The 22,201-nt window shown below is 37.3% G+C and overlaps 2 protein-coding genes and 1 long non-coding RNA gene across 4 annotated transcripts in view; 1 reads left to right on the top strand and 2 right to left on the bottom strand.

Moving 5' to 3' along the window:
- LOC306984754 (uncharacterized protein) overlaps positions 1-11,441 on the bottom strand; it is a 35,933-nt gene extending 24,492 nt beyond the window's left edge. Inside the window, exons 1-3 of the mRNA XM_079586410.1 lie at positions 11,313-11,441; positions 10,733-10,852; positions 1,944-2,063 (exon numbers count right to left, since the gene is read on the bottom strand). Coding sequence (XP_079442536.1) covers positions 1,944-2,063; positions 10,733-10,790 — 178 coding nt within the window. The 5' untranslated portion in view covers positions 10,791-10,852; positions 11,313-11,441. The remainder of the gene's footprint in view (positions 1-1,943; positions 2,064-10,732; positions 10,853-11,312) is intronic.
- Positions 4,765-9,183, bottom strand: LOC306984777 (uncharacterized protein). 2 transcript variants are annotated; one of them, XM_079586469.1, is made up of 2 exons: positions 8,941-9,183; positions 4,765-7,289 (listed from the first exon to the last, which is right to left on the bottom strand). In XM_079586469.1, exon 2 carries the CDS (start codon positions 7,174-7,176, stop codon positions 6,361-6,363), a length of 816 nt encoding a protein of 271 aa, XP_079442595.1. In that variant the 5' UTR covers positions 7,177-7,289; positions 8,941-9,183; the 3' UTR covers positions 4,765-6,360. The 2 variants fall into 2 exon arrangements, with proteins under 2 accessions (XP_079442595.1, XP_079442596.1); XM_079586470.1 differs by lacking the exon at positions 8,941-9,183 and adding an exon at positions 8,698-8,717.
- Positions 11,442-11,497: 56 nt separating the features above from the next.
- Positions 11,498-14,132, top strand: LOC306984784. Its single transcript, XR_013794621.1, has 4 exons — positions 11,498-11,741; positions 12,298-12,363; positions 12,802-12,921; positions 13,127-14,132. It is a non-coding gene; the product is annotated as an uncharacterized lncRNA (long non-coding RNA).
- Positions 14,133-22,201: the final 8,069 nt, after the last annotated feature.

Raw genomic sequence — 22,201 nt, 5'->3', positions numbered from 1 at the left:
GTCCGCTCAACTGGGCTCTTTTTTGCAAGAAAATGACATCTATGAAAAGTTTCAGTCTGGATTCAGGCCGCACCATAGCACTGAAACTGCGCTCGTTAAAATCACTAATGATTTACTTTTAGCTTCGGACCAAGGCTGGCAAGCTCAAGCATTAAGCTGGTTCAGATCATACTTATCTGACCGCTACCATTTATTGTCTATTTAAATGGAGAAAAATTGATCATAACTTCAGTAAACTATGGAGTGCCGCAGGGATCTGTATTAGGCCCTCTATTATTCTAAATATATATGATGCCACATGGAAATATTATAAGGAAACATGGAATTAGTTTCCATTGTTATGCTGATGACACTCAAATATATATTTCATCACGGCCGGATGAGAACGCTAAATTATCAAAATTGACCAAGGTTTTTTTTCTCTCCATTAGGTCACTTGATGAAGTTTTTCATTTCCTTGCCACTGTTGCCTTTGGCTTGCTCAGTTGGGGATATTCAATTTAATGAATCAATCAATAATACTATTGATCAGCATTACCAAACATGGACGTTTTATTATTATTTTAATTAATACTGTGAAGCTGCTTTGATACAATCTGTATTGTGAAAAGCGCTATACAAATATTCTTGACTTGACTTATGAGGCCGAGTTCTCCTTCATGTGAATATGTCTCTCTGTGTGTGTGTGTGTGTGACAGTTGGGCATTTCTTGTGATAACTTGCTGGACGCTGTGATTTGTTCAGCTCCACACCTGATCCAGATATAAGGGCCGTCCCAAACACTCAACCTCTACCATTATTGTGCCATCGTGTGAGATTGTGTCTTCGCTATTGCTTCATGTCGTTGTTGTAACAATTACTTATATATGTGTACAATTACATATATATATGTGTGTGTGTGCGTGCGTGTGTGTAAATATTCTAATTTATAATTGTCAAATTAAGGGATGTAGGGGTTTGACAGCATTTTATTTTGTATAAATCTTTTCCCACTGTTTTAGATTTAGAGAGGAAGCTAAGTTTTTCATTTTATTTATTTATTTTAGGAAATGTAGAGGTTGATAAAAAGATTTTGTTTGTTATTTTGGCCTAGTCTGCCCCTGACGCTAAACCCTTGTTGAGAATAATAAAACTCTTTATTATTCGGCATCTCTCTGGTAGCAAGACTCTCTCTTTTCCTTTTACAGCTGATCCATAGCGGTTGTAACAATTACTTTGTTACAATTACAATGACTAAAAATAGTACTAAATTAGTAATAGTAATGCACTTTTTTGGTTGTTATTAAAAAATAAACAAGTAAGCCCAGCTGAGGTGAGAAAAAGTAACGCAAAAGTAAAGCAACATTACTAAATAACTCAACTAGTTAGGGTTAGGGTTAACTCAATGACGCAATTAGTTACTTTTTTGGGGAGTAACGCAACATTGTAATGCATTACTTTTTAAAGTAACTTTTCCCAACACTGGTCCTGGTGTCTATACAGAGAACAAGTATGAAATCAGTGTCCTGTTTCATAAGTCATATTTTGATTTGAAACCCCATAACATTTAGCTGAGATGTTTATTTACAACAACAAAAAATGTTAAAATTACTCAGATTAAATATAGTGTTTAGATAAGAGTGATACATTTGATTCAGCTGTAATGTCTGGAGGAAAGGATTTTATTTTTTAATAAGAAATGAATGTATGAAATTGAAAACTTTATATATAATGTGTGTGTAGTTCTAATATATATATATAGTAGAGGGAGATGAAACCTCCAAACATTTGGTATCTCTGACAAGCCCTGACTGTGCTCTTCACAGGACTGTGACATAAATTATCTTGAAAATATAATGTCCTCTACAGAGGATAATGTCTATGCCTGGGTCTCAGGAGGAAATGTGAGTTTTCATCTTAATGTTTCTCATCAGTCATTAAAGAGAATGAAGGAAAACACCAACCTATTTGTTCCTCTGTATCTTCATCTTTTATTCTGCAGGGTTCTTCCTCAAACTCCATCTTTACAATAGTATGTCCGTAGTTTCTCCTGGAGTAATTCCTCCTGCTTGCTGCTTCTTCTCCTGTGGGAAGATGAGAATATTCCCAGAATTTAAACTGTCATGAACGGCTGTGGGAGCTTCACTGACTGAAGGAGTGAATTGTGGTCGTTGTTGCTCATTTAGCAGATGATCATCACACTTACAAATCACTCACAATTATTCAGGTGCAAATGTTTTGCTCAAAATGTCGTTTAGAAACAATTCTACAAACTGAGTTTGTTTCGGGAAAGCAGGACACAATATATGAAAACAAAATAATGTATTTTAAAAGAAAAAAGATAGATGGATAAAAATAAAAAACAATTAAAAACTACTTATAACCAGAGGTGTCAAAAGTATTCACATTCATTACTCAGGTAGAAGTACAGATACTGGTTTAAAAAGACTTCTGTAGAAGTTGAAGTATCAACTCAAGCTTTTTACTCAAGTAAAAGTATAAAAGTACTGGTTTAAAATCTACTTAAAGTATAAAAGTAAAAGTAATGTAAGGAATAAAATGCCATTAAGGACAAAAGCTTAGGCCTCACCACAGGGGCCTATAGTGCACTACCCCACCTCCTAAAAAAAAACAAATTTTTCTAAAGGCCATAATAATGTTATATTAAAATGTTAATGTTGAAAAATTTGGGATGGTGCAAAAAGTCAAACTAAAGAGGCAAGTTATCTCAGAATGGTATTTATACTTCTCATCAAGGGTGTAAGTTTGATTTTGAGATTGGTGGGGACCATACCTGTCGACATTTGAGTACTAAAATTTGGGGGGCATTTGGGGGGCAACAAAGACAGTATATTTTAAATATTTGTCTAAAAGGTAGGAAATATAAGGAAATATACAGAAATTTAATAAAGTTATCAAACAGTTTGCAATGTTAAATTATACATATATTAATCCTTGTTAAAGTTACAAATGTTATTTTGTCAAGAGCAGTGAGTGTTTTTCTCTGTTCCCTTTGTTCTTAAATTAACTTTACTGACAGAAAGCTTTATTTGGCTACTGTCGCTTTAAGAGCAGCCGCTGCTGACAGAAACGCGGATCTCACACGCGCATCATTCTCTCACAACTCTTCTTTATGTTCATTTAACTGTATTCATTTAACGGTTCATGACTTTATTTAACTCATTTAAGAGTGCGCAGTCTGCTCTTATGAGGATACTCGACAAAACTGACATTTTTGCAGAATTGCGTGTTAGTTCGGTCAACTTCAAGCCGAAAGAGAACTCGATTCTGGCGCTCAATTTGTCTTTGCGTGAATGGTTTAAAAGCATTTGCAAGAATGAAAGCGCATCATATAATGTAACGCCAGCCAAAGGATGACAGAAAAAACGGATGCTGCGTTAATCATTTTTACCAGTGATCGCTTTATTCAATTTCCAACGTCGATCTTGCACGTCAACAGCGCTACTGAGTTGTAGGTTGCCAGGTTGAGCTCACAAATGGGTTGAAATGTGTATGATGTGTGTATTGCGCGAGTAGGGTGGGTTTCATTCAAGATCTGGCAACTGGGCAACCTTGGAATAATATATTGATGTGATTATTCATATAACGACGTTTGGGAATACAAATTACGGGAGTTTCACGGGAGAAAGGACAAAACGGGAGGGGGGCGGGACGGGAGATGGGTGTGAAATACGTCAGACTCCCGGGGAAAACGGGAGTGTTGACAGGTATGGTGGGGACATCCCCAGAAGCTTGTCAGTAACGTTTAAAGTCCAAGTAGAGGGAGTTTAAAAGGTGAAACCTCCAAAGATTTGGTATCTCTGAAAAGCCCTGAATGTGCTCTTTACAGGACTGACATGAATGATTTCAGAGAAATTTGCTAAAATATAATGTCCTCTACAAAGGATAAAGTCTATGCATGGGTAAAAGGAGGAAATGGGAGTTTTCATCTTAATGTTCCTCATCAGGCATTAAAGAGAATGAAGGAAAACACCAACCTATTTGTTCCTCTGTATCTTCATCTTTTATTCTGCAGGGTTCTTCTCAAAACACAGTGAATTAAATCAGTTAAAGGTACAATATGTAGCTTTCGGTGCTTAATAAACAAAAATGAATTTGCGTTGCGGAAGTACATTGCAGCCGGAGCTACTTCTCTCTGTTTATGTCTAAGAAGGTACTCGTTACTCCGTGGCTAAAATAGTCCCAATATAAACACTATAGACCTACCATAGTGATTCAGGATAAGACAAAGGTAATGTTTGGAAGATGAATTCACAATTTTCTCGCTCTTCATATAAATATTTCTAAATTAAAAAAAAAAAGTTACATAGTTTATGTTTATGAATCACCATGGCTTCAACAAGATCACGTGGTTGAAATGAAAGCAAATGGCGCCATCTAGACGAACATCTGTGACGCTGCCAAACTATTGCCAAAACTACATATAGAGAAGCTCATGCAAGTTATTCAGAGAATCAAGACGACACAAAATCAGCTTACATTTTTTTTAAGAATTTTTTTTTAGTAAAAAGCTTTATTATGTTCGTCAAAATACAAGGTATAATCGCAGTGTACAAACTAATATTAACCATTATTTCATCATTACATTACATTTATTAATTTAGCAGACGCTTTTATCCAAAGCGACTTACAAATGAGAACAATAGAAGCAGTCAAACTAACAGGACAACAATATGTAAGTGCTATGACCTTTCTCAGTTCAATCTAACGCAGTACAGGTAAAAAAGCATATATATATATATATATATATATATATATATATATATATATATATATATATATATATATATTATTTTATAGATACAATGGAAGAGAAAGTGTTAGTATTACTGGATCAAGTGCTGCTGAAAAAGATGCGTCTTTAGCGTTTCTTGAAAATGGCTACGGACTCAGCAGATCTGGTTGAGTTAGGCAGATCATTCCACCAGCAGGGAACAGTCATGGTAAAGGTCCGAGAAAGAGATTTTGTGGCTCTTTGAGATGGCAGCACAAGACGCCGCTCGCTTGCAGAACGCAAGTTTCTGGATGGCGCATAAGTCTGAAGTAGTGAGTTTAGGTAAAAGGGGAGCAGTGCCAGTGGTTGTTCTGTAGGCAAACGTCAGTGATTTGAATTTGATGCGAGCGGCCACTGGCAACCAGTGCAGTTTTGTGAGGAGAGGAGTGACGTGTGCTCTCTTCGGCTCGTTGAAGACCACTCTAGCTGCAGCATTCTGGATCAGTTGCCGAGGTTTGACAGTCTGGATAGAACAGGAGTTGTGTAGCATGCTCTGATAGGAAGGGCCTAATCCTCCTGATATTGTACAAGGCAAATCTGCAGGAACGGGCAGTACTAGCAATGTGGTCAGTGAAGTTCAATTGATCATCAATTACAACTCCAAGATATCTGGCTGACCTTGATGGAGTTATGGATGACGAGCCTAGCTGGATGGTGAAGTTGTGATTAAGTGCTGGGTTAGCCGGGATTACGAGTAGCTCTGTTTTCGCAAGGTTTAGTTGAAGGTGGTGGTCCTTCATCCAGCCAGAAATGTCTGTCAGCCAGAAATGTCTGTCAGGCAGACTGAGATGCGAGCGGCTACCATCGGATCGTCAGGGTGGAATGAGAGGTAGAGCTGTGTGTCATCAGCGTAGCAGTGATAGGAAAAGCCATGTTTCTTAATCACAGATCCTAGTGATGTCATGTAGATGGAGAAGAGAAGTGGTCCAAGCACTGAGCCCTGAGGCACTCCAGTAGCTAGATGTTTGGTCTTAGACACCTCACCCCTCCATGACACCCTGAAGGACCTACCTGAGAGGTAAGACTTGAACCACTGGAGTGCGGTTCCCGAGATGCCCTTCGTCTTTAGGATTGACAGGAGGATCTGGTGGTTAACGGTGTCAAAGGCAGCAGACAGATCTAGCAGGATGAGAACTGAGGATTTGGAAGCTGCTCTTGCCAATCTCAGAGTTAGGTACTAGATAGTAGAGCTGGACGATTCTGGTGACTTTGTGAACATGACTGTTCATGAAAAAAATGTGCTCATGACTTAAGTCTCTCTAAGTACAAGTTCTGTTTCTTTATTCTTGTAACTAATTCTACATGCAATGTAAGTACATAATGAATGACATTAATAGTAGTTCATCACCTCTTCAGAGCCAGAATAAACAAATTAATTTGCACAGAATATTATTGGAGATAACTAGTTTAACTAAATTTACTCCCACACACAATATCCATAAACATAAATAAGCATTTCCTTCTAAAATTGGAGCAACCCTCACCATGCCTCAGATGATGTTGCTGTTACAAGAAATTCGATCCTTTTATTTATCAGAATATCAAACTATTAACTTGAATGTGACAGATCTGAAAATGAACTTTAGTTATTTAAGAAACTTAAGGCAACGCTTTTTCTTATGAGTCTGTAGCTGACATAAGCGGATGAAACCCTTCCCACATGAAGAGCACTGGTGTGGCTTCTCTCCAGTATGAACTTTCTCATGATCTTTCAGGTGTCCTGACTGAGCGAAACTCTTTTCACAGTGTGAACACTTGTACGGTTTCTCTCCAGTATGAATTCTCTGGTGTGATTTTAAGCCGTTCGATGTAGTAAAGGTCTTTCCACAGTGTGAACACTTGTACGGTTTCTCTCCAGTATGAGTTCTCTGGTGTGATTTTAAGTGGGTGGATGTAGTGAAGGTCTTTCCACAGTCAGAGCACATATAAGGTCTCACACCAGTATGAATAGTCTCATGCTCTTTTAAATGTTGCAGTAGTCCAAAACACTTTCCACAAATAGAACAAAAGTGAGGCTTCACACCAGCATGAACATTAAGGTGTTTTTGTAAGCTTGATGAAAAAACGAATGTTTTCTCACACTGATCACAGCTGAAAGATCTCACTCCAGAGTGACGGCGCAGATGATCGTTGAGTTTACTTTTACAACGGAAACTCTTTCCACATTGAGAGCATGAGAACGGTTTTTCTCCAGTGTGAATCCTCATGTGTCTGGTAAGGGTTGATTTATCTGTTAAACTCTTTCCACACTGAGAGCAAGTGAATGGTTTTTCTCCGGTGTGAGATCTCATGTGTCGGTTATGGGTTGATTTATCTGTGAAACTCTTTCCACACTGAGAGCATGTGAATAGTTTTTTTCCAGTGTGAATCCTCCTGTGTCTCTGAAGGTGTGTTTTATGCATGTAACTCTTTCCACACTCAGAGCAGGTGAAAGATCCTTTGACGACTGTGTTTCCATCTTCATTCGTGAAATAATGAGGTTGTTGCTGTTTGTCTTTATTCACTTCCACCGAATCTAAAATCAACAAATTAAAGTCAATAAAAGGACAAAAAGGAAATATAGTTCAATCTCAATTTAGCACCAATCCAGTATACTACTGAGTCGGTGTACTCAAACTAGGCGATCTGAACCATCCCCGAGCACATTTGACCGCAAATCTGCTTTGTTTGACCCCAAATCTGCTTTGTTTGACTAGTGTGAACGTTTTCGTACCGTGTCCGGGCCCGCTTGAAGAGGGGGGCTCAGGCATGGTTCGATTGGGCTCCGTAATAATCTTCTAATATGTGCAGCACAATCAAGTGAAAATCGCTGTGGCATAAATTATAAATCTATTAGCGGAATTGATTTTCTTCAAAACAAAAGGTTTCATCGTAAATGACATAAGCGAGCTCCGGCCCAGAACTTTAAGTGCAATGTGAGTGCAAACCAGCGGGGGAGTTTGGGACAATCACGCCAGGACACGGTACAAAACAACCGTGCCTAATGTGAGTACACTAAACTCAGGATACTGTATTTTAAAGATAATTTTGTAAAATCAAGTAAGCTTTACAGATATTTATTAGACAATGTGTTTAAACAATGGTTTTCATGCTCGTTCAATTAACCATTTACAAATTATTGCACATGCACCTGTGGAACAGTCCTTAAAGGGGTCATATAATGGTACATGCACTTTTACAAGTTGATTGTAATGAAATGTGTTGGCAGTGCCTGTACACAACAATCACATAACGGTAATAATCAATCCAGTGTTTTTAAAAAAAATCTCTTTATATGTTTTCCAGTCTCAAATCGAGCCGTCTGACCGTGTGACGTCACGATTGTTAATTGACAGCAGCGTTTCAACACAGACTCGCCCTGAGCAAGCTGTCATCATAGTCCGCCATTGTTGATACGCTGGAGCAGAATGGCGTCTAAGCGATTGTGGTGTTCTGCTCTCGGGTGTAATAACGAACACAGTAGTCATTTTGATGTTCCTAAATCCGAACCGCTGAAGACGCAGTGGCTGAGTTTAGTTTTTGAAGGGAATATTCCCCACGATCAACGTCAATGCTTTCATGTTTGCGCGAATCATTTCTCGCCAGACTGCTTTATAAACGCGGGTCAGTATAAAGCTGGTTTTGCTAAGCTGCTGCTCCTGAAAAAATAATCGGTACCAACTGTGGCGAGCAGGACGAGGTCGAGGGACGTGAGAGAGCGGCGCGAGTGGCGTATCTCTCACGGAGGAGCGGAAGCATAAAAGGAGGAGCGACGACAGTGAAGATCGAGAGAGGAACAGGCCTGATTTTATGTTGCGTTTTATTTTATTTTTAGCCAGCAGTCGTCCATGAGGGGCTGCTGGCTTATACTTTCATTATGTATTGGTTTATTTATCATTAAAGTTGATGAATGTTCGCCGGTTCCCGCCTCCTTCTTCCCATACCTCGTTACACCAACTATTCGTGTTCCTGCTGCACCTCCAGAAGAAGTGAGTGTAAAGTTTTATTCCTCACTGACAAGCCTACATTTACCGGGAAAAAGTTTTTCATGACCATTAGCTGTAACATCAATCAGTCAATGAACTAAAGTATATATCAGTAAACACATAGCATTCATATCGCACTACTCTAACGTTACCCTGCCAGTACATACAAAGATAGATCAAAGTGACATTACGTTAACCAACCATTCAGAAACGTCCTGTTCGAGCCTTAATTGTCGAACTTCTTCGGGGCCGTCATCTTGTTCTGGGTCCGACTCTGGTTCAAATTGATACGGTTGCACAGATGTGTCCTCAGAGACTCCCGCCGCCATTCTTTCTCCAAAATATACCCTCACCTGTTGTCAAGGCAACACTCCACGTGTGTGTGTCAAATGACCACAGAACAGAGGGGCGGGGTGAGCAAAGCTCATTATCATTTAAAGACACATGCACACAACGGCGTGCTGAAAACAGAGCTGTTTTTGACCAGGTAAAATGAGTGTTTTCTTACAATACGATTGAGAATTTTTTATTAAAGTAAAAGTATATTACAAACTTTTCATTTAGACCCTAAAGAATCATATTAACTTGAACAAAAATGGCATTAAATGACCCCTTTAGGACACAAACCCCAGGTTTCACAGACATGTGAAAGTCAAGTCACAGTTTAGTCTCAGACTAAAATACATGTTTGAGCTTTTTTAATTGAAAGCAACTTGCACTGACAGAACTGAAAATATTTGTCACTTCCATTGTATTGTCCCAAGATGCACATCAATAATGTTTTTTAAGGCACATTTATAAAAGCTACTTAAATGTCCTAATTGAACTAAGGCCTAATCCTGGCTTAATCTAAGCCCTATCTGTGAAACCAGGTCAAACCGTTTACAGGTGGAAGAAAATTAATGTCACAGTTCCAATAACTTAGGACTAGGACTGGGCGATATAACGATAACAATAATTATCGCAATATAACTTCAATAAAACGATATCAAGAGTAAGGCTGAACGATTTGGGAAAATAATCTAATTGCGATTTTCCCCCCCAATATTGCGATTTTATATGCAATTTGTTTTCCCCACAAAACATAATGAATTATTTACATATGACCAACACAATATTAGATACATTTAGTGTGAAATGTTCTTTCCCATAGGCTGGGCATTTTTGTTAGAATTAAATTAAAACATGTATGACTTGAAATAAATGAAATTTTTATTGAACTGCTCATTACAGAAACATCTGTGGCTTTGCCACTGTGCATTTAAATAATTTAAACAAAGGCATGCAATTTGTAAACACTGTGCAAAATTTACAGTCTTAAGAAAAAACGAATTTAAAATTATAATTATCTTACTGCTCAAGTGCAAGTCTCTTTGCACAGCTCCGGTATGGCAGACTGAATGAAGTATGTACGGGAAGGTATACTGTACTGTTTATCAAGCGTATTTATCAATGCCACGAACCCAGGCTTGGTCACCGTGCTGAGAGGCATCATATCTTTGGCTATGAACTCGATTATTGCCCGAGTGATTTCCCCGTGCAGTTTTGAATTACGTTCATAAGGAGTGACACTTCCGAACATTTCGGTCAGTGATCCCTGTCTTGAGGTATTTGGCTTGTCTGGCGCACTGGTGCTCTGAATTTTGGTCATACAACTGTCATACATTGATTTGTGGTATAGTGCTGAAACAAGTTTGTAGTGTTACCCCATATACATTTATTTTAGGTACACTTGCATGGGTACATTAAAACCCAACTTCAAATGCATGCAATGAATAGACAGGATTTTGATGCAAGATGAATTTTTTTACAAATCGATTAATCAAAAAATCTTTTTTTTTTGCCCAGCCCTAATCAGTACCGCGACTACTAGATTTTTGGTATTGCGACATCCGTATTCTGGTGACTCTCGGTATGGATTTGCGTCTGTTCGTGTGAATTGATCTTTTATGTTCCTCATCAGTCATTAAAGAGAATGAAGGAAAACACTAACCTATTTGTTCCTCTGTATCTTCATCTTTTATTCTGCAGGGTTCTTCCTTAATCTCCATCTTTACAATAGTATGTCCGTAGTTTCTCCTGGAGTAATTCCTCCTGCTTGCTTCTTCTTATCCTGTGGGAAGATGGGAATATTCCCAGCATTTAAACTCTCATGAACGGCTGTGGGAGCTTCACTGACTGAAGGAGTGAATTGTGGTCGTTGTTGCTCGTTTAGCAGATGATCATCACACTTACAATGACTCCCAATTATTCAGCTTTAAGTGTTTTGATCAAACAACCATTTAGAAATAATTAACCTAGCTGATTTGTATGCTGCTCTTACATTAAATGAGATTTACATGCATTAAAAACTGTTTACCTGGTTTCATTAAATAAAATCAAAAACACAACTAAATCTTCACAAATTGTAACGTGAAAAAAAACAGTAACGTTAACGAGTTTACGTTTCACGAGCGTATGAACAACATCAGTCGGTTCATTCCGATTCATTTGAGTGATTCACTAAATAACTGACTCGTTTAGCCGTTTGGATTTAGATTTCTCCTAATAAATGATTAAATGAATGTACTCACAGTCTGAAAAACAGCAGATTTAGAGCAGAATGAACGGCTGTGTTCCACTTCTCATGTTTATGTTCCCTTAACCTCGCTCACTTCTCTTCTTCTCCTAGACTCGGGTGTGTGTCGTTGCTTCGGTTGCTCGAGCGCCTCTACTGGCGGAAACCATAATAAACTATCTAACCCAGATATAAATAAATATATATACAGGGTTGGAAATGGGGGGGGGGGGGGGGGGGGGGGGGGGGATATTAACAATATATGATAATAAAAACTTAGAGGGATATTGATATTTATAAATGGCATTCTGTAAAATTGGCTGCGCTATGTCGTCTTTTGTTATTGGCCAATGCCTGCAGACTGCAGCCAATGGAAATGCTTCTCTATCAGTGCGCGTCTTTCTTACTCACAAAACTTCAAAACAAGTCAAACAGACCGCTTGAGGTAAATAAATAATCTTGGATGATGAACTGTAATATTGTTCGAAAAATCTGAATAGAAACCGTTAGTTTAACAGATGTCATAACATAAACTTTCGTATGGGTAAGCTGTATTAACGTAGCAGAAATGATCCGGTCTAAAATTATTTAAAAATGGCCATCTTAAAATGAACCGGTTGTTTTGTTCGAAAGGAGCTTTTCGGATTTCGAAAACGATTTTTTTTTCAAAATAGAGTCCGCCCAGTGTATTATATATATTTAGCCTATATATATTAGTATTGATTTAGAAATAACATCTTAGGAGACACAGCTGTTCACTTTCACCATAATAGATCATTTTGAAATTCAAACATAAAATATATGCTAAGCAGTTTATAATTATATTAACCCTCTGGTCTCCATGTTACTGATGTTGTTTATTTTATTTTAAATCTTGACTTCATTTTCAAGTTAGATGGTAGCCTACAAGTATTATTAATAAAAAATGTGAGAGATATAAAGAGTTTTAAAAGTAACAAATAAAATGTTTACTATCTTTCTATTTTCCTTTTTTCTTTCAGCTTCACCAAAAACAAACATGAAGCAAAGTCTTCAGGGTTGGGCAAGGCCAAAACAATAAGAAAAAGGTAACTTTTTGACTAAACCCACTTAAACAAACTCTCTATAAGAAAATAAAATAAAACACATACAGTGGTCTCACTGGCGATACCAAACACAGGAGAAAATATCAAAAGAAAAAAGCACACAATCCCAATACCACTTCAGTAATAAAGGAACAATTATGTATATACAATATTTACAGAAAGAGGGCAAAACAAAAGCCACAATAAAAAGACGTCAAAATGAGGCTTGATATTAAGACCAAAGTGTAAATTCAGTAATCATAGAATTGTTTCTAAACAGTTGTTTGAGCAAAACATTTACACTGAATAATCTAGAGTGATTGTAAGTGTGATGATCTGCTAAATGAGCAACAACGACCACAATTCACTCCTTCAGTCAGTGAAGCTCCCACAGCCGTTCATGAGAGTTTAAATGCTGGGAATATTCCCATCTTCCCACAGGAGAAGAAGAAGCAAGCAGGAGGAATTACTCCAGGAGAAACTACGGACATACTATTGTAAAGATGGAGATTAAGGAAGAACCCTGCAGAATAAAAGATGAAGATACAGAGGAACAAATAGGTTGGTGTTTTCCTTCATTCTCTTTAATGACTGATGAGGAACATTAAGATGAAAACTAACATATGACTATACATCTAAAACTAGATCCTAGTAGACTCAGTAGTAAACATGATTTATGCAAAATGTTGAGATTTTGAACAATGTTTATTTTTGTTTCTCGATTATTCTTTTATTAAATTATGGGAATTAAATTTGTTAATTTTAGACCTGATGGAAGTGAATGAAGAGAAACATCAGTTTCAAAAACCGCATTATTTCACAAATGAAGATGGAAATGCAGTCGTTTCAAAGACTGAGGAGAATTTCACACAGAAACAAGCTGGAAAATCTGGAGTTGAAGGATCTTTCACCTGCACTGAGTGTGGAAAGAGTTTAGTATGTAAATCAGCCCTGAACATACACATGAGGATTCACACTGGAGAAAGGCCTTATTCATGCACTCAGTGTGGAAAGAGTTTCGCTCAGAAAGGTCATCTCAAAGATCATCTGCCCTCTCACTCTGGATTGAGATCATTCAGCTGTGATCAGTGTGAGAAATCATTTGTTGCGGAATCAAACTTAAGAAAACACCTTAAAGTTCATGCTGCTGTGAAGCCTCACGTTTGTTCTGTCTGTGGAAAGAGTTTTTCACATCTTGGATCTTTAAAATACCATGAGCGTATTCATACTGGTGTGAGACCTTATGTGTGCTCTGACTGTGGGAAGACCTTTATTACATCCAGCAACCTAATAAAACACCAGAGAGTTCACACTGGAGAGAAACCGTACAAGTGTTCACACTGTGGAAAGAGTTTCTCTCAGTCAGGAAACATGAAAGATCATGAGAGAATTCACACTGGAGAGAAGCCGCACCAGTGCTCTTCATGTGGGAAGAGTTACAGCCATTTTCCTACTCTACTGAAACATAAGAAAAATAATTGCCTAAAGGTGTTTAAGTGAGCAAAGTTCATTTTCATAACTTGTAAAAAAGCAAACCTTTATATTAACCTTTATAATACCTTGTATTAACCTTTAATACAGTTAATCTACAATTAGTTTTGGTTTGATTGTTTGACAAGGAGAACTGGTTAAAATGGTTGTGAATTGCATTGTAAGTGTTGCATGTTTTGTTCTCCGACACCCGTATTGATCCTCTGTTGTGTTGCACATGCGCAGTAAACACTGAGTGTTACCTGTACACAAGATTAACTGAACAATAAAGCAACAATGTGAAAATACTCGTGTCAGTGTCATCGCTCAAGCAGTGCATGGTCATCTCACACAGATGTACAAGAACAAGTTTGTTGACAATGCCATAAAACACTGTTTTATGAAAGGATGTGTTTTATTTCTTTCTGGTTTAATTATTTTCATTGCACATATGAGACATTTGTGAAACAATGGCAACAATAGTCTATCAAATAATATCATTCATATATCTAAAAAGGCCACCTATCGGCCCAGCGACGAAAATCCAACGGTGTGTGGGCGATTAAACCGCTTGTTAAAAAAAAACGCAACTTGATCATGGTTTTGTTAGTGATGGAAAAATTAGGCTTCCTGAACCACTGAGACCTTGCAACCCATTGCTTCACCTAAAGGTTCATTACCTGAAGCTTCATTCAGCATTGCTCACTAGTGACACCTAGCTAATGTCTAAATGACCTGAGCAGACATTTGTCCATTTCCTTGTTATAAAATAAAATAGTTTTCTCTGCACAAGTAAAGTCATACAGAGAAAGATACATGTCACTCACACAGTTAATTAATTATTCATAAATGGTTTGGATAGTGACAGTATGAATAACAAAAGGTTGAACGGTTACTAGTTTTAGTAAAGTGAGGTGCTTATGGGACTGGGGATGTAGTGGAGGAAACTGCAACACTGCAGTTTGCGGTGGGTGAATGAAGGATTACAATAGATCTTTATTGAGAAACAAATTTTTTGAAGTGTGTTGGGGTTTAGACAATTCCACTTCTTGGACAAACCTTTCCAGCCTTGGAAAAGATAATTTCACAAGGAACAGAGGATGCGGGGGAACATACAAATGCCAGTGCCAGATGGTATAAGTGAGGATACAGATGCTTTTGTTGAGCCCAATAGACTAGTTGATCCTCAGATCTTCTGAGATACACTTATCCACTGATAAATACCGGTCCGCTTCTACAGTAGCATCTGCTGTTGCACTTGAGCTCCTTCTTATGTGATCAACCGTGCATCCAGCAGATGCCAAAAGTCAACTAATAATAGAGGTAACAAAGAAAAAAGAATCCATTAAAAATGGTTCACAGTGCTAATCACTAATGCGAAAATTCACACAACAAAGAAATGCACTACTTACTGTTTGTAGATTGAACTACTTCTGAAGAGGCTGGCAGCTGAGCTGAGGATGTATTGGTGGAAGCAGAATGGAGATCAGAACTTCTGATTAGTGCATTCAGATTTTAATCTTGATGAGCCGCTTCTTGCAGTTTCCCTTAACTTAAAAATCCCAGTTTTTTTTAATCTGCGATCCAATAATGAGCGTATGGTCATCACACTTGATTATTCTAAATGTACTGTGTTTTCCCTGACCCTCGGGGCAACCTTGTTAAATTGGACTTGAGGCCTTCTAGCTTATTCGTTACAACATGATTAAGCATCTTCATCAAAGGTATCACTTTGGAGGGAGACACCCTTTCCCCCCAAGAAAGCTCTACTGTAGCATCTAAACCTTTATAGATTAAAACAAGTTAACCCAATATAAAATCTGTTATCTTGTTTGGGATTATACAAACGATTTATCTCCCCAAATATATTTGATTTGGGATAAAGTGTCAAACTTGTCATTTAATTTAATTGTAGCCTAATTATATTCACATTCTAATAGATTAATATTTATTCACATAAATAAACCCGAACTTACCGAAATTTCTATGCCTCGGATCAATCAGTGTTTTTCAATAAGAAGTCAATAAATCAGGTCGGTTAGAACAATGTCACATTAGTTACATTTACATCAGGAAAGCAATTTAATGACCATAGGCTGGAAAAATTAGCTATAGAGTTTTGTTAAATATGTACACTATATTAGGCTGTATATTATATTTTTACTTATATCATTAAAATAGTATAAAGTTGTTATTATAATAAAGATTATATTTCATTTAAGTTGTTATTTTTAACCTTTATTAAAAAGGGCTCTCAGTGTTTACAGCATTAGTGATTAATTTTTTAACATGCATCTACTGTAACTAAAAATTATCAAAATGAATCGATATTGAATCAAGATGTCAAGCGATAATAAATACAGTACCTGCCAGTAATTGTAACCATGCAGCTAAAAAATGTAATGTGTTGTCAGTAAACTTAATAAAAATGAGTTACCAAATGTTTTGACAATCACAACTTATTATACCCTATCCCTGGGATTCAAACCCATGACATTGGCTTGTGTCATATTCTTCTGTTTGAATTAGGAAAGCTAATAAAACTACAATTGCACCATATGTATTTTAATGAATATAAGTAGACATTAACAATAGAAATTGGTTATGAAAATGAAATGCACTGTGTTAGTGGCAAAGCTGCATCTAGTGGTAAAGGGATTAACTAACTTATCATGAGAACAGCAGAATAAAGTTCAAACTGACAATTCCTGACATGTCTGGACACACAAATCTTATTTGATTACTTGCAATTAATAGAGCAGACAGTATGCCTGAAAAGATCTGATTTGAGATCTGATTGCTTAACAGTCAAGTTATAGACCGCTATGAAGATTATGGGGGTCAAAAACCATCTGCCCCACCAGAAAATGTATGAGCAGTCAGTTATTAGACAGGCACAAGAAATATTCTCAGATCCGACACACATATTCACCCAGAATTCCAGCTTTTACCCTCTGGCAGAAGATTTAGAGTTACATGCAGGCTAAACCGATATAAAAACTCATTTTTGCCTATGTCCATTAAGCTTATCAACACTAACATGTAGGCTGGCTGGGTTGTGCACTATGCTATCATGCAATAAGTAGGTTATTGGGATAATGTAATATGTTAGGGGTGAAATGTATGGGCTGTTGGATTGTTCTATATTATGTATCATGTACTGCTTAGGTTATGTGGAATTAGTAGGCCATATGGGGTGTGTAATATGTCAGTTGTGCAATTTGTAGGCTATTGGGGTTGGGGTGTGCAATATGTCAGTTGTGCAATTTGTAGGCTATTGGGGTTGGGGTGTGCAATATGTCAGTTGTGCAATTTGTAGGCTATTGGGGTTGGGGTGTGCAATATGTCATGTGGGGTATGCAACAGTGGCGATTTCTTTAAGACTGCAAGGGAAGCTCGGCTTCCCCTATAATGTCAACAATTAATGGTCAAATGTACTATTTTGTTGACATTTTATTGACTAAAAATGCTTTAGAACGCGTTCATCTCGAAGACGAGTTCGTTCAGAATCAGCAGCTGGTCAGCTGACTCGATTTCCTTCTCATTCATTGCCGTAGCGTCACAGTGCATTTTTCTGTTGAAGCCGAGCGTCCATTGACTTCAAAGGGGCTGCTTTGAACAGTTTTTTTCAGTGCTGCGAAACTAGACGGTCATTGGATAAATGCTGCGATTATGTCCCGCCCACGGACGCTCAGCGTCTCTGGGGGGAATGGAGGAGTGGGCGGGCCCGGACTCCGAGCGTCTGCGTGGTGATTGGAGGGTCTGTCATCTCCTTTTGATTGACAGAATTTCTGTCCATAGCTGAAGCTATTCGAGCTCAATGAAAAGTAAACTGAAAAACGCTTTTCTCACGCAGGGAAAAATCGCGAAGCAAAGAGGACACTGACACTGACAGACAACAAAGAGAAGGTTACTTTTGAAAAGCAAATTCTCAGCTCTCCGATTCTGTAAATTGTATTACGAAATTCAAACAATAAATATCGCTTTAGCACTTGTAAATGTGACGTGACAGATCATCTCTCACTCTTTACAATAATAAGTAAATAATAAATAAACACGAATCAGCATGTTGAAAGATCCAGTACAACTTACCAAAATGTATATCCCTCATACGAGGGCGTAATTGCATTACGATATCGAGCAATCAGTGTTTTTCAACGCGGAAAGAAAAATGGCACAACGTTTAGGTTTAACCAGGGTTTAACGTAACGTTACGTTACCTCAGGATTAAGAAAGTCATTTAATAACCATTGCACGTTAGTTGGCTAGAAAAATTAGCTACAGAGAGGAGTATTTTGCTAAATATGTGCACTGTATGGCATCTTTATATTATATTTGTATTATATTTAATTTGAGATGTTATTTAACCTTTAATAATACCAGCTGACAGGGCTCTCTGTATGTTTACAGCATGTATGAGATTTTTTTTTTTCTTGAAAAAAAAAATGAATGTAAGTAGGCTAACGTTACCTAATATTTATCCAAATGAATCGATATTGAATCAAGATCCGAATCAAATCAAAAGAATAAAATTGAATTGAAATGCAATAATGAAATCAGTAGCCTACAGTCATTGTACCATGTAAACATTGTAACATGTTTTTACTAAACTTAATAAAATTCTGTTTAATTACCTAATGTTTTGACAATCACGATACACATATTTTGATGGAAGTTTTGGACCATTTTTATGATGTAGGCCGAAAATGAGCTTCCCCTCTTTGAAAGACCACCAGTCGCCACTGGTATGCAATATGTCAGTTGTGCAATTTGTAGGCTATTGGGCTATTGACTAGGAGCGCACCTGATCTCTTCTGGAAGCTGGTTCAGCTGCGGCTGGCATTGTAGCTAAAAGCAGACTCGCCATGCTTAGCGTGAACCCATATTTCTAGCTGATGTGATCCTAATGATCTGAGTGATCTGTTGGGTTTATATCCAGTGAGCATATCTGCAATGTATTGAGGTCCTAGGCCATTGGATGATCTATATACCAGTAATAATGCTTTAAAATCAATCCTAAATGTAACTGGGAGCCAGTGTAAAGACCTGAGGACTGGTGTGATGTGTTCATATGTCCTGGTTCTGCTCTGCGTTCTGTACGAGCTGCAACTGTCTTATGGTCTTTTTGGGAAGGCCAGTGAGGAGTTCATTATAATAATCCACCCTGCTGGTGATGAAAGCATGTACAAGTTCACTGAGTCTTGACTGGAAATTCTAATTCTTGCAATATTTTTCAGATGATAGTATGCTGATTTAGTTATTACTTTGACATGACTACTGAAGCTAATGTCTGACTCTAGAGACACACCAAGATTCCTGACTTGATTTTTAGTTGTTTGACCTCTAGAGTGAAGGTATGCATTCACCTTGAGAACTTCATCTTTGTTTCCAAACGCAATGACTTCAGTTTTGTCTTTGTTTAACTGAAGAAAGTTTTGGGACATCCAACTGTTTACTTCATCAATGCATTGGTACAGGGAGTCAGTGGGGCTGTAATCGTTAGGTGATAGGGCTAAGTAGATCTGCGTGTAAGTAGATCTCTTTCTCATGGTTTGGCTCATTGGGAGCATGTACAGGTTGAATAGGAGTGGCGCAAGAATTGAGCCTTGAGGGACTCCACATGTCATGGATGTCCACTCAGACTTATGGTAAATGGACTGCATTTATTTAGCGCTTTAACAGATCCATGGCCACCAAAGCGCTTTATTGCCTCACATTCACCCATTCATTCACTCATTCATACATTCATACGGCGATATCAGCCATGCAAGGCGCCATCCAGCTCGTTGGGAGCAGCTGGGGTTAGGTGTCTTGCTCATGGACACCTCGACACTTGGTCAGGTGGAACCGGGGATACAGACCTTCCGGTTTGTAGACAACCAACATGAACCACTGAGCCACTGCCGCCCCAAAAAGCAAATATTCTCTTATAGCATTTTAGGACTATTCCAGAAAGCCCGGACTTGCTGTCTGAGAGCATTTCTCTGGGAATGTGACTTGGGGGGTTGTCAGTCTCTCTACAGTAGCAAAAAGAGTGTGTGTGTGTGTTGTTCAAGTTACTGTTTATAATATCCGAGAAGAAAGTCTGTCTAGCTTTGCCTAGTTCCACATTGAAAGCATGGATGGCGTCTTTGTAGATGTTATAATGGACTACAAGTTTTGTCTTCCGCCACATGCGCTCTGTTTTTCTGCATTGTCTTGTCATTTTGCACTGCTGTTGAGTTTCTCCAGGGTGCTTTTTGTCTGTCACTCTTCTTCCTGACTTTCACAGGAGCAATATCATCAATTACACTTTTCAGTCAGCAGAGTCAGCAGATATGCTTGGTGTTAAGGATATAGCCTTCATAAATAGTGCACTAGTGTTCTCATTTAAGCATCTCTTCTTGACAGACACAGATCTAGCTTCAATGGCAGGAGAGATCAATCTATCTAATCTATAAGGATGCGGTGTGTTTAACACAGTCGGGTTCAAATGTGGGTGCAAAAAATCTATTAAAACTCTAGCAGTGGTTTGTCAGAGCGTTGCCATTGTGCTATTGCCTTGTATTGCCTTTATCTAATCTTGATAAATAAAGAAACATGGTAAAAAGATGAAAATGACTTGATTTTAATTTCAATTCCTTTTACATTCTCCAAAGTATTAACATTAACATTTTACATAACTCCATGTAGGACGTTTCTGTACATAAATGTAAGCACTGTGGCAGTAGTAATGCAATATTTACAAAATGTACTTTTAAAAACAAGTACTTCAGTCATTTTACTTAAGTAGACATCTGACTGTAGTACTTTTACTTGTACTTGAGTAAAATTTAGCAAGGGGTATCTGTACTTTTACTCAAGTAATGAAGCTGTGTCCGCCTCTGGTGTTCAGATCAGATGTCATGAGCGCGAGCTTGAACTCTTTCTTCTCTGTGTCAATGTTTCCCTTTACATGCAAAACTCTGCAGATTCACTTTATTTCGACATTGTCTAATAATCCAAATGTAGTTGTATAAGTTAATATTATACAAACCAAAGGACAGGCAATGATTTTCGGGCTACAGATGGCAGAAATAATGCTTGTCTCTTCTGTTTTTGTTGCAAAGCTATCTGATTATGATAATAATAGTCTATATATATATATATATATATCCTATATATAGGCCTATGATACGAAGTAACTAGTAACTAGCTAATTGAGTAGATTTCTCATTGGATACTTTTTTACTCTTACTCAAGTAACTATTAAGATTATTACTTTTACTTTGAGTAAATATTTCTAGAAGTACTTGTAGTACTTTTACTTGAGTACAGTTTTTGGATACTTTACCCACCTCTGAACATACATATATTTTAGTGTAATACAAAATGTACTATAACAATACTAACTCAACTTGAAATTATTACAAATTGGATGTAAGAAATAATAATAATACAGGTTAATTTCCACCAGAATGTAAAACAAGAGACATGGAGATTTATGTTCAAACACTTTCTGGCAACAGACTCTAAATAATGACAAACAAATAATGTATTTATCTTCTCAAAAGTGGTTATTACCAGAAATTAGCGCTATATTTCCAGCACGGTTACACTATAAATTCTTTAATTCAGTTTATAGAGAAGCTGAATGAATATTGATGAGGGTTTATCGCTGTAATTATCGATTAAACCTGTGAATGTGTGCAAATTACAGAAAGGAATCGTTTGCAATTCAGAGACATGAACATTTAACTTAAAAACTTCATAATCTAATAATAGTAATAATCCATAATAATCTACAGGTAAACAAAATGTTAGAATAAAACTGAATATTGAAAATTTCTTTCTTATATGTTATTCTGTCTAAAATTAAAGCCCTGCCCACTTTTCCCCTCGAGATTTTCAATTTATGAGTAAAATAAAGCCTGTGGTAAACATAACTTGACCATACTTTGACGTTTTGTTCTAAATTATAAAAGACACTCAACATACTCATACTAGACAAGTTTTGAAGCAGTTATGTTGATTTTTGAAAATGTACTTTTGTAATAAGTTGTAATAAGAGTGTATGACGTTTACATTGTAGAACAAAACGTCAATATGGTCAAGATATGTTAACCATAAACTTTATTTTACTCATAAATTGAAAAAACAACAACATTATAAAACCCTATAGGAAAATCTCGAAGGAACCAGCGGTGAATCAGACTTTAGTTTCTGACGTCATCCCTGGGCTACTGCATTCTTTGAAATATTACAAAGCTAGAAACTTAATTATTGAATTATTCGTTATTGAAGTGAATGTAATGTAACTTCAAAAATGTCATAAACAAAAATGTTTCTTTTTTTACTTCACTGAATTGTTTTTAGTTTTAATTTAACATCCATAACAGAAAATTACATTTAC

The sequence above is a fragment of the Phoxinus phoxinus genome, assembly GCF_949152265.1.
Source record: "Phoxinus phoxinus genome assembly, chromosome: 17".
Taxonomy (NCBI): Eukaryota; Metazoa; Chordata; class Actinopteri; order Cypriniformes; family Leuciscidae; genus Phoxinus; species Phoxinus phoxinus.
Note: the sequence above shows the minus strand (reverse complement) of the source record. Positions and strands in the feature narration are given on the sequence as shown.

Coding starts and splice junctions, on each gene's coding strand:
- LOC306984777 (XM_079586469.1), bottom strand. CDS start 7,176: ATGCATAAAACACACCTTCAGAGACACAGGAGGATTCACACTGGAAAA.